The sequence below is a fragment of the Meriones unguiculatus genome, chromosome 7 (assembly GCF_030254825.1).
Source record: "Meriones unguiculatus strain TT.TT164.6M chromosome 7, Bangor_MerUng_6.1, whole genome shotgun sequence".
NCBI lineage: Eukaryota > Metazoa > Chordata > Mammalia > Rodentia > Muridae > Meriones > Meriones unguiculatus.
This window is the reverse complement of record NC_083355.1, coordinates 2,402,239-2,414,281: the sequence shown is the minus strand read 5'-3', so window position 1 is coordinate 2,414,281 and position 12,043 is coordinate 2,402,239. Positions and strand designations below refer to the sequence as shown.

The window sequence follows — 12,043 nt, the reverse complement described above, 5'->3', positions numbered from 1 at the left end:
TGCGTGTATGTCTGCACCACACGTGTGCCTGATAACTCCCGAGATTAGAAGAGATGTCGGGTTCCCTGGAAACGCAGTCATGGGTGATTGTGAGCCATTCTGTGGGGGCGGGAATTGAACCCATGTTCTCTGAGGGAATAGCCAGTGTTCTCGCTTTTGTTTTGTTTTGTTTTCCAAGGCAGGGTGTCTCCATGTAGCCCTGGCTGCATTGGAACTCACGCTGTAGCTCAGGCTGGACTTGAACTCAGAGATCTGCCTGCCTCTGCTTCTGGAGTGCTAAGATTAAAGGCCTGTGCCACCATCACCTGGCTAGAGCCAGTGTCCTTAGCCACCGCGCCATCTCGTGTTGCAACTTTTGTGCCTGTCCCCAAGTCTTGCTGTCAGGGCTCAGTCACCTTTCTTGCAAGCAGGAACCTCATGGGGCTGGGGAATAGGAACATTGTTCAGGTGACAGGGGCCGCTGTTGGCCCAAGGCCAACAGGGTGCAGTGGCTCTAGGCTGTGGTTAGCATTACTGTGCCATGTAGGCACAGCCCTTCAGAACTTTGGTTGCCCCCGAGGGACAGACCACAGTCTAAGAGGGTCATGCTTCGTCCTGCCAGGGCTTAGCTGGGGCTCAGGTCTTGTACACAGCATGGCACGCCTGGGGCCTTGCAGACTGGAGCAGACGCCTGGCCTCTGAAGAGAGCACAGCTGAGGGAGAGACCTGCGGCGTCCAGAGCGGGAACTGGCCACATAGCCTAGCTTCACGGAGCTCGGGTGCGAGTCACCCAGACCCGCTGTGCAGCAGCCCAAACCTGCTCAGTGTGCTTCCCTGGGCGCCTGTGAGGGCGCAGGCTGCAGGCCCTGTCTGGTGTGGTACCCCTGGCTGAGAAGCCATGGAGTGTCCATATCACACCCTCCTTTCAGGCTGCCTCTCTGAGTCTGTGGTTGCCTGGCCTGGAAGCTCCTGCCACACAGGCGCTGCTGGGAAGGGCTCCAGGGCAGCTCCCCTCTCCAGCCCCTTGCCCATCAGCAATTCAATTTGCGCTGCTCCGGGGGGACAGTGTTCGTCCAGTCAGACTTAATCTGATGTATTGATGGGTTGATTTCCCACCGGTGTGCTGTGTGCGCTCTTCAGGGTGCTGCTCCTGGGCTCTGTGTGCCTCTCGCCTCCTTGGGGCCGGGTGGTGAGGGCCAGGGAGTTGTCTCCACAGCAGTGCTTTGCTTCCCTAGCTCCTGCGTACCCCAGATTTTCGGGGAGTCTGGCATCTACCTTCCTACCCGTGAGCCACTTGGATCACCATGGAAACAGCAATGTTCTCTATGGGCAACATCGTTTCTATGGAACCCAAAAAGGCAAGTGCTGTGGGGCTTGGTGTGGGGTGCAGTGCATCCCGAGGGCAAGCTTAAGGGGTACCAGCAGGGTAAGTGAGCCCTCATCCCCAGGCAAGGAGGGGCCCCGAGGAGGATGTCCAAGCCCACCGTGAGCTGCATGCAGGTGCTCAGTTTGAGGGTTCGCTGACACAGCCGTGCTGACCCACAAGTTCTCATTATTTGCCCTCGGGACCGAGGCTGGGGCAGGAGGTGTTCTTGGAGGTGGGTACAGAGCTGCATTCCTGACTTCCCCTGCCCCTGCCCCTGCCCTATCCCATTAGACAGTTCCTAATGCAGGCATTGTAAAACCAGCAGGAGGTCTGCCTGGAGGTGGCCTCAGGAAAGGCCAGAGAGCTCAGCCCCTGTCGCTAGCCAGAGGGGTTTTGTGTTTGAGGGTCTGTTTGCAGTTTGGGAAGTTCTCCTGTGGTGTGGCTAGAGGCCAGGACCACGGTTCAGTTCAGGTGACCCAAACAGAGTCCCTTCAGGCCAGAGTTAGTGATGTCAAGGAATATATAGCAGGGTAGAGTTATGTCTTCCTCATGACTCTGGTTTTCAGTCCAGGCTGTAGGAAAGACCACCAGGCTGAAGAGGGCAAAACCTGCTTAGCAGGGGTGGCTCCGGGCCTTCTGGGAGGGGATCCCCATGTGACAAGGCACTGGTGTGCAGCAGGTGGAGAGTGGGTGACGCTATTCTCAACAAATCCCTAGGGAGCCCCAGTTGGGGCAGAGGAGCAGAGTGCCTTTGTATGGATCTCCTGCACCAGGAGGGCGAGCTGAGGACCTGAGGGTGTCTGTCGTGTCTGGACCCTTAGAATGGTTCTACACATTTGGGCACAGAAGAGTCTTAGAGCCGTGGAAGCTCAGGATATCTTTGGCCTTGCTCTGAGTGGGCTAGCCGAGATTGGCTCAGCCTGCCCTGCTTGGGTTGTGACCAGGAAGTCCACCCAGCCCCACCCAGGGGCCTGGTGTCATCCTAGACAGCCCTGCTACATGCTCCCAGGAAGCAGACTTGAGCGCTTGGGGGCAGGGTCCCCAAGCCCTTGTCACACAGCCTCCCCTCCATCAGTCCTGTGCCTGCAGCTGTTTTGACAGCATCTGTCAAGGGTAGGCAGGTGGTTAGTCTGAGCCCTGAAGAACAGACTGGTGAACCTGGGCCCGGGGACTCCCTCTGGGCTGACTGGTGTCTTGGCGGCTGCTGGCCAGGCCTCTCGGCTTTCACAATACTGTGGTGGAGCTTCGTCCAAGAACATTATTTGGTTTGGGAAATTAAGCTAATTGGGTTTCTCCTGGGCTCCCCCCTTCCCGCTCCCCTTTCCCCTTGTTTCTAATTAGAGGAAATTGACACGGAATTTACATGACCGAGGACGGTTTTACAAGTTGCAAACGTTTTCTTTTGTTTCCCTGCCTGGTATGTGCCCTTAGCCAGGGCCTTGCCTGCTGCCCACCCACCCAACCAGGGGGAGGCAGGGTGGCCCCCAGGGTTTGCTGAGCTTTGATGGGCTCCAGCTTGGCTGGCAGAGTAGGTGTCCCCAGGCTGACTGCTGACAGCCTGGAGCTGACCCTACCTGGTCAGGGAGGGCTTGCCCCAACAAGGGCCTCAGCTGGATAGCCAGTCCCCAGACCACAACAGGAGTCCTCAGGACTGGGAGTCCCGGGAATCCCCAGGCAGGTGACCCTGGGAGCAGGGACAGCTGTGTCTTGCAGAGACCGGTTTCCCTTCCCCTCCATCCAGTCCTATTAGCCAGAGACAGTTGGATAAGATGTCACAGTCTGGTGGGCTCCTCAGGAGGATCTCCCACACCATCCTGTCTTCAGACCTCCTGGCGGTCCCAGCACGAGGCGTGGGGAGAGGGGCGGAAGCTACAGGCATCGCTGCCCCCTCCGAGGCGAGGCTCTTGGCTAACAGGAGCTCTTGTTCTGGGCTGCACACTGCTAGCGCTTTGTAAAGCAGTCTGTGCACCTCTCCTCTGACAGTCCCTGAGACCCTGAGCTGGCTGGCGAGGCACCCTGCCGGGGCTCTGCCTCACCAGGCTCCTAGGGCTGAAACACAGGAGGGAAGAGGGTGGCCAGCCTTTAGAAAGGGAAACTTCCGTTTGGAATGCCGGGAGAGTTCCGGCTGTGGCGGTGATGTTCAGACCACACCGTTAACGTGTTAACGCCCCTAACCGAACGCCTGAAGATGGCTGCTTTACACTTTATGTGGGCCTATGGTTTTCAGATTGTGTTTTAGATCACAATTCCGTGTTATGTGCAGGAGTGTTTTCCCTTTGCCCCCATATGTGCACCAAGTGTGTGCCTGGGGCCCGAGAAGGTCAGAAGAAAGTGTTAGCTCTCCTGAAGCTGGAGTCGTGCGTGGCTGTGAGTCCCCATGTGGGTGCTGGGAACCGAACCTGGATCCTCTCTCCAGCACCCCCAAACAAAAACCCTGGGTCAGAGGCTCCCTGAGACTCCTCGTGGCCCCTGCACTCCCTGACCTTATCCCTTTTGGCTCACAGATAACTTCTACCTGCGCAACCTGCCCCCACAGCCTGCCATCCTCCCTGCCAACCACAACTTTCCTGGAGTGCCCAGAGCTGCCCCTGCCCATCCCATCGGCTCCTGTAGCCGGGACCGCGTAGAGGCCGCCCCCCTGCAGAAGGGTCCTAAGGAGTTTGACCGTTTCCTCATGGGTAAAGAGCTGGGCAAAGAGAAAGCCGGCAAGGTAGCAGAAGGCAGGGAGCGGCCAGCCCCGGAGGAAGACAGCAGCAAAGACAGACAAAAGCTGGTGCCGCCCATGCCCGCTGATGGGCCCTGCAAGGAGGCGGGCCCGGCACCCCGGGGGTCCTGTGAGGGCCGCCCCAAACACCTCACCTCCTGCCTGCTCAACACCAAGGTCCTCAACGGGGACATGGGCAAAGCCTCCCTGGCCAGCTGTGCAGGGAGCATGCTGGGCCGGCCCAGCACAGGCGCAGCAGCGCCTGGACGCTGCGCCAAGGGCGTGGCAGGACCCGCGGAGCCTGGGCCAGCCCTCAGCGAGTGCCTGGAGCGCCGGCAGATGCTGCACCACTCTGTGGCCCACACAGTGCCCTCTGGCCTGCCCACCGGGCCGCCCCCGCCCCTCAACACAGGCCCTGCAGCCTCCTTCCCCTGTCTGCAGCTGCATGCAGGTCCAGATGGGCTCTGTCCCCTGCAGGACAAAGTCTCCCGGGACCTAAAGGCCAGCGGGCCCACCTTTGTGCCTTCTGTGGGACATCTGGCCGACAAGAGCCGCCCTTTCCAAGTAGCGGAGGCCTGTGCTGTGGCAGGTGATGGCAAGGACCGGCATCTGGACGGGGCCGTGGCCCCTGACCATGGTGCACCCTATGGAGTCTCCTATGCCCACCTAAAGGCCGAGGGCAAGGGCGACCGGCGATCTGGGGGCTTTGAGGCAGCCCTCCACCCCCGGCTGAAGGGTCTAGAGTATCTTAGTGCAGGCCCCGACGCGCCCTTCCCTGGACTTCCTAAAGGCGGTCTGGACAGAAGCGGCTACTTCGAGTTGCCCACTCCTGCACAGGACTGTGCCGGGCCCAATCACCAAGACCCACTTGGTGGGAAGGCCACCCAGGCCTGCTGCACTTTAGACAAAGCTGCCAGCAAAGAGGCCCCTGCTGGCCCTCCAGGGGCGCAGAAGGTGGCCCGGATCCGCCATCAGCAGCACTTGGTGGCGCCTGAGGTAGAGGCAGGAGGCGGTGGGGTTGAGACTAAACGCAAGTCTGTGGAACTGGCATCTCTGGGTTATAGCGTGCCCCATATGTCGCCATGGGGTGTTCAGACAGGCCACGGCGCCTCCATGGCCATTGGCGAGGAACGGAAGGGCAGTGCCTACCTCGACCCCTTTGGAAGCGGCCTACAGCAGGCAGCCCTCCTCACGCAGGAGCTGTCCACTCCGCCAGACGAGGTCTCAGCCATGAAGAACCTGCTCAAGTACAGCAACCAAGCCCTGGTTGTGGGCCAGAAGGCTCCATTTGTGGGCCTGGGTGGCCTCAAAGCCAGCTGTGTCCAGCAGGAAGCCAAGTTCCCCTCTGCGAAGGGCCCAGGCCCAGTGGAGAGGCCCGACTGCGCCCGCAGCCGAGAGCACGAGGCCCCACACGGAGACGGAGAGGTGCGGCAGCCGCCTGTGGGCATCGCAGTGGCCTTGGCCCGGCAGAAGGACACAGTGAGCCGAGCCGACGCGGCCTACAGTACCAACAGTGGGCGGCAGGGCAGGGCCGCTCCCGCCTTCAAAGGTAAGACGTCTGTGGTCGGGAAGCAAGGTGGATGGCGTGCCCAGCGCGCCTGCCCTGCCTCTGATTTCCCTCCCCACTTCTGCCCCAGGGCCGGGGACCCAGCCTCCGTGCCTCAGCCCCGGCCTAAGGCTTGCTTCAGGCAGTGGCTCTCCAGATGTCACAGCCAGGCTTTTCCGCTGTCTTTGCTTTGTGCAGCTGCGGGAGGACCTCGAGCCCCCCATGCCCTGGACCTGGAGGGTGAGGAGGACAGGACACGGGTGTGTGACGAGCACCTGGGGCTGCCTGGACGGGAGCTGCTGATACAGTAAGAGCCCGGGGAGGCCCTCGGTGGCCGTGGCCTCTCAGGGCAGCCGCCCTCATGGGGCACCAGGCGCTGGGCTGTCACTGTGGGGCACACAGAGCGGTCCAGCCCTCCCACGGGGCTCTGCTGGCAGCAGCTGCTGTGGATGGAGGCTCAGAGCCCAAGGTCTCCTGGGAGCCTTCGCCTCCATTTCCCCTTGCAGGCCGACAGTCTGTTAGGGGTTGGGGTTGGCCGGGAAGGGAGGGGGCCGAGCTGACCCTAATGATCTTCCAGAGACAACAAAGACCTCGTGGAGTTTGCCCGGATCCACCCTTCCAGCAGCTGCCCCGGAGACCTGGCCCCCCACCTCATGATGCAAGGCAGCCAGCTGAGCGGGGACCCAGCCCCGCACCCCCACCCTGCGCACCCCCACTGGCTGCCCCGCACCCGAAGTCCCTCCTTGTGGATGGGGGGACATTCCTATGGTCAGTGCTCCGAGAGCAGAGTGGGAGGCTGGCTTGGAGGTCATCCTCTCCTGTCTGGGCTACCCACGAGTGGGAAGCCTTCGGCCTGAACACTGCACTCCACTCCTCAGGCCTCGGACACCCTGCCCTGCACCAGAACCTGCCCCCTGGCTTCCCAGCGTCTGTTCCCGGCTCCATGCCCTCAGTGTTCCCCCTCCCCCAAGACGCACCTGCGCAGCTAGTCATCTTGCCCTCAGAAACTGCACCCCACGCTAACCCTCACACCCTTGGTGAGGACCCGCTCCAGTCCTGGCTGTTCGCATGTGGGGCTGTGGAGGGTAGCATCTCGGTGGGGGGTGGGGGAGGGAAGCACGTGGCCTGACAGGGCCCAGCCAAGAAGCCAAGGTACTTGGCTTATCCCCAGGGACAGGAGGAGGGATGGGCTGAGAAGGGTCGAGGGACAGGAGGAGGGATGGGCTGAGAAGGGTCGAGGGGAGAAGGGGAGCTGGCCAGGCGGGCTCCTGGTCTCTGGCTGGAACTGATGGTCCTCTGGCCCTGCCTGCAGCTGAGGTTATGGACCAGGCCTCACTGTGGCCCCCCATGTATGGGGCCCGGGGTCCTGCCTCCCACATGCAGCATCCTGGCCAGCTCCCTGTGTACTCGAGGTCCCAGCTGCTTCGGCAGCAAGAGCTGTACACACTGCAGCAGCAGCAGCAACAGCAGCAGCAGCAGCAGCAGCAGCAGCAGCAGCAGCAGCAGCAGCAGCAACGGACCACTCAGGCTCTGGAGCTACAGCGAGCTGCCCAGTTCCAGGTACCATGCCCCCAACAGCCACTCCGACTTGAGATCCAAGACAGTCCTACCCCTGCAGGTTCCATGCAGATGGTCCCAGGATACCCCTGCATGCCTCTCACTGAGCAGTGGGCCTCAGGGGTCCCAAGGGTGTGGCCGTCTGAGCCTCTTCCCCACCCAGCAGCGCAAGCCTGAGGACCGCCACATGGAGCTGGAGGAGCCTGCGCAGGAGAAGGCCCCAAAGCCCACCCACAAGCCAGTTGCCTTAACCCCCATGGCCAAGGGCACCCCCTCATCTGCCAGTGCAGGCCTGGTCAAGCTGTCACCCTGCTGCCGTTCACCCTCTCTGAAGACCCCTGCTGGCTGCCCCACACCGCCACCTCGTCCCAGTGCTCCCTGCACTTTATCCATCTGCCCTGCTGTCAGCCCAGGGCCTGGCTCCAAGGTGCCTAGCACCAAGGACAAGAGTGGGGAGGGCCAGCGGGCTGGAACCAACCTTACCACGCTGGAACCAGGTGAGGGAGCGAGCCTCTTTTGCCTGGCAAGTCCTACCCCTGGTGGGTGGGTGGGGTTGCCCCGCTTTTTTTCTGCCCGGGCATTCCCGTACTCAGACCAGGAAGCTCTCTTCTCTCTTGACAGTCCTGTGATCCGGGAGTTACCATAACGGCCCAGCTCTAGGCCCCTGTTTACGCTGGGTAGATGGGGCAAAATAAGAATTAGACACACACCCCCTCCCAAAAAAACTGGCCAGCGCAAGGGTCCTGTGAGTAGTGACACGCTTGCCCTGCCACAGCTGGTGACATCAGACTCGGGACCTGTCCCCAACCAAAGCTGAGGGAGAGGATGACGTCACCTTGCCACCTGGGGCCAGAGCAGCAGTCTGCCTGCCCGAGGCGAGGTGAGGTGGCTGGCTTGTGCCCGCCACCCCCCACCAGCTTTCCAAAAGCCTATGATTTTCTCTGAATCAGGCTGAGTGCTTTGGAAATCCATCTGATGAACATAAAGCCTGTCCCAGTTCCACAGTGAGGAGACAGAGCCAGCAGAGGTTTTGTGCTTCAGCTTTTTTTTTTTTTTTTTTTTTTTTTAATGGGGCATCATGCTCTGACACACTGCCAGCTTGTTCTAGTTCAGGAAAAACCCTAATTCAAGCACCATGGTTTGAAAAATCCCTCTTTTCCAGACAGCCACACCAGAGGTGCCTTGTGGGGCCTGGCCTGGAAGTGGCGCTGGTTCCGAGCCTTGCTTCCTGGTACCCCCTTAGAAAAGCTTGGCCACACCCCTGTGTCCTGTCTCATAGGCCATCTGTAACGGGGCCATGCTGCCTCTGCTGGTCCCAGCTGAAGACTCCTGTGTGCCCTCTTTTACAGAACTGCCTCCAGGACTGAACCCCACGGCTGGCGTGGACTTCTCCCTCCCCTCAGACCTGCACTCCTCTGACCTCCCAGACCCCAAAACTATGCAAACCACTACCCCAGGGACTCGGCCTGAGCCCGCAAGGACGTTCTTGCCTGGGGAGCCACCCCCCTGCAGCCCCAGAAGCCTGGAGGAGCCTGGGCTCTCTAGGGCCAGGGAGGCCGCCCCGGACCTCGCCATCGTCCCCCACCCTGCTGAGCGGGGACTCCCACTAGGGAAGGCAGAGGACCCCGGCCCACTTGAGGGGTTACAAGCACTGAGATTTGGAGGCCTCCTCGAGGGAGGGGACACTGAGGCTACTGGCCAGACTAATTCTACTCAGGGAGGGATGCAGAATGAGAGGACCGTGGACCTGGGGACCCCACAGCCCCCTTTGGGGGCTGCCCCTCAAGCACTGGAACAGGGAGCAGGGAGCCCCGTTGCCCTGGACAATGATGAAGGTTCACAGAAGGCCCCTGATGCGGCCCAGCTGGAGGAGGAAGCCCAGCTGGAGGAGAGTGGGGGGGACTCAGAGATGGACTGGGGGACTCCCAACCCCAGCCACCCACCCAAAGCGCTACCAGGCTTGGATGCCTTGGTGGCTGCCACTGTGGACCTAGGGGACCTGCCTGACATCAGCCTGCCGGACTCTCAGACCCCAGCAGCCTCCGGGCCACTCAGCACGGCCCCTCTGCCCCGTAGCTCAGGGATTCATGGGATTGCCCTGCTCAGCGAGCTGGCTGATCTGGAGATCCAGCGGCAGAAGAGCGAGCTGGCCACGCAAGGTAAGCCCCAGCTGCAGCACCCTTCCCTGGGACCCTGGAGCTGGACCCTCCGGTCAGACAGACGGTAGCCTTTGCCCTGGCGCGGTTATCCCTAAAGAAAGGGAAACCCCAGCGGGGAGACTGGTCCCCACAGGGCTTCCTTCATGGAAATCGGTGCAGGTGTGCCAGCTTGTGCCAGCCTGAAGGAACCAACCAGTCCTGGGCAGGACCACTGGGACCAGTTCCGCCTCTCTGTGGCAGGTTCGCGTCATAGGCTCCCTAGGGGCAGCACTCTGTACTGTCTCCATTTCGTGTAGGAGATGATGAAGTCTGAGGCAGAGGTTTAGAGGGGGGCCCGGGAGCAGGAAAGGTAGCAGAAAGCTCCGGTCTGCTTTGTTGGGGCGGGGTCTGCCAGACCAGGCTCACTGAACCCCCAAGCCGCAGAACGGCTCTCAGATACCCACCAGGCTGCGGCTGCGGGTCCCCTGCTTCAGACTGACTTTTGGGGCAGGGGTTCCTACGCTCACCAGCCAAACACCTAAGGGCCCTAAGATTCGTGCCGTGATGAGAGCTGCAGCCCAGGCAGTCTGCACTCAGCAGGAAGCGCCACACAACTCCCTGGCAGCGTTTGAAGCCCCTCCTCACTGACAGAGAAGCAGCGCCTCCCTTGTGGCCACAGAGGAAGTACCTCACTGAGGAGCACCCCGGCCAGCCAGCATGTAGCAGGTGTTTCCAGCACGAGCTAACAGTCTTCGGGCTCGGCCTGTTTTCCTGACGCTTAAAGCTCCCCAGGCCCTTGCCCTCAGCCGGGGCTGCAGGCCAGCCTAGCCTCAGGCCTGTGCTGGCAGGAGTCATGGGGAAAGGGGATGGACAGGGCCTGAAAGCACAGGCCCTGGAGGACCGCCTGCTGGACTCTGCAGAGGGGGGAGACCCACCAACCGCTAGAGCCCTGCTGAGGCCTCACTTGAGTACTACGGGATTCCTAGGGTCAAGGCCAAGCTGCCAGGGCCTCCCATGTGAAGGTTGTGCAATAGCAGGAGGGGACTCGCGGGGGACCAATCACGTCCCGGCGCTTTGTGGGCACGTGCCGCACTGCCCATGCGTGCTGGCAAGACTGCAGCCCGCTCACCGAGTGGGGGTTAGGGTTATAGGTAACTGGGTAACCTAGTGTGGCTGCTGGAGCTGCCACGTCATGCTGTGACGCCAGTCGCAGGGCGTGACCCCGAGAAGGAGAGTCCGAGCAGCTGCCAGGCCATCCCGCCCTGCCCTACTCTCCCCGGCCGTGCGATGGCCGATCCCACGTCCCTGCGGGGACAGCAGGCTCCTGCATCACAGAAGCAGCCTCTGAGGGAGACTGGTCCTTGCTCCTGGGGCCTTGCCCGTGTTGGGCCACCACCTCACGTACTTCACGTGGTTATGGACCCATCCCTTTAGGGGGTGCCTGGTGCCGGGCTTCCCTGCTTTTCTCTCCTAACCGGGAGGCAGACACTGCACTTTTGGTAGGGCCTCCGGGGCGGGCTTCTCCAGGGCAGCTGTGGGCTGTCGGTGGTCACCGTGTTCCCTCTGGCGTGGGTGGCTCACAGCCCCTGCCGCCTGCCCCGCAGTAGTTGGGAGCCTAGGTGCGGAAGCTCAGTGGGAGCTCTTCCTCTACACGCCCGCCCTGCGGTGATGCTCCAGCCTCCGAGCCCTTCCTGGGGTGGAGTCTCCCCCGCTGCAGTGGTCCCGTGCCGTCCCTCGTTTCTCTGACCAGCTTGCTTGGGTGTGGGTAGTAGAGCCCTTGAGCCAGCCCTGTGGACTTTGCACACTTCTTGCTTCCCCGAGTCTTCCTGCAGCCCTCCAACCCCAGCTGTCTCCGAGGAGCCTGGTTTCCTTCCAGTGGACAATGGTGTCACGTGGCCACTGGGTTGGTGGGTGGGGTGCTGCTGTTCAGGGTGACTTCCGCTCAGACCCCACTCGGCTCCTCTGACCCTTCTTAGATGTCCTCCCGGGCTCAGCCTGGCCGCCCTCCCTCCTCCACGGTGCTGGCCTGAGCCTTGAGCCCGTGCTGATCCAGCCCTTGCGGCCCCACCCAGGTTTTCCTCTGTGGTTGGCTACCCCTGCCGCCCAGGTGCTCCACATGCCGGTGGGAGGGGGATGACTAGGATGGACAGGTGGGCAGCTGCTTGTGACTGCAGACCGGGATCTACGCTCAGTTGCGCGGGCCTGGCACGTTGGTCTGCCTAGTTTTGCGCTTGGCTCATGGTGTAAGCCTCAGCACCCTAACGGCTCGATTCCTAGTGTCCAGAGGTGTGGGTACGCTCTTGCGGGGCTCTGGAAGCTGTCCAGGCCTGTGTGACCCATTCGTCATGCACTGTGGCCCAGGGTGGGCCTTCTCCTCAGCTGTAGCCTGGCGCACAGGCAGGCCATTCTGTGTGGTTTGACTTCACCCTGGTTCCCACACCCTGAAGCTAGGGCTGTGCCGGGAAGGGGCATCGCGTGACCCGTCCCTTTCCCTCCAGCAGAGGATGAGGATGTGCTAGCCTTCAACCTACAGCACCTGGCCACACTGGCCACGGCCTGGTCCCTGGCGGAGGCTGCTAGCCTGGACAGCCCAGTCACTTCACTGCAGGCCCCAGCGGCTGACCCGGACAGAGGCCCCAGGCTCACCCCTAGAATGCAGATCCTGCAGCGCAAGGATACCTGGGCCCCTAAAACCAAGCCTGTAAGTGAGAGCCCTGCCGCCCAGCGCTATAACAGACGGGGGACCTCCATGC

At 61.6% G+C, this 12,043-nt stretch overlaps 1 protein-coding gene across 7 annotated transcripts in view; it reads left to right on the top strand.

Annotated features, from left to right (window-relative positions):
• Bahcc1 (BAH domain and coiled-coil containing 1) overlaps nt 1–12,043 on the top strand; it is a 57,103-nt gene that overhangs the window by 32,892 nt on the left and 12,168 nt on the right. For 4 of the 7 annotated variants that reach the window (XR_009592663.1, XM_060386269.1, XM_060386264.1 and 1 more), the window contains 9 exons: nt 1,215–1,337; nt 3,850–5,598; nt 5,794–5,902; nt 6,173–6,363; nt 6,474–6,632; nt 6,908–7,155; nt 7,316–7,649; nt 8,502–9,311; nt 11,789–11,991. Coding sequence is in view for 6 of the 7 variants with exons in the window: in XM_060386269.1 (XP_060242252.1) it covers nt 1,215–1,337; nt 3,850–5,598; nt 5,794–5,902; nt 6,173–6,363; nt 6,474–6,632; nt 6,908–7,155; nt 7,316–7,649; nt 8,502–9,311; nt 11,789–11,991 (3,926 nt within the window). In the remaining variant the exon portion in view is untranslated. The remainder of the gene's footprint in view (nt 1–1,214; nt 1,338–3,849; nt 5,599–5,793; nt 5,903–6,172; nt 6,364–6,473; nt 6,633–6,907; nt 7,156–7,315; nt 7,650–8,501; nt 9,312–11,788; nt 11,992–12,043) is intronic. The other 3 variants (XM_021637384.2, XM_060386266.1, XM_060386268.1) reach the window with 3 other exon arrangements.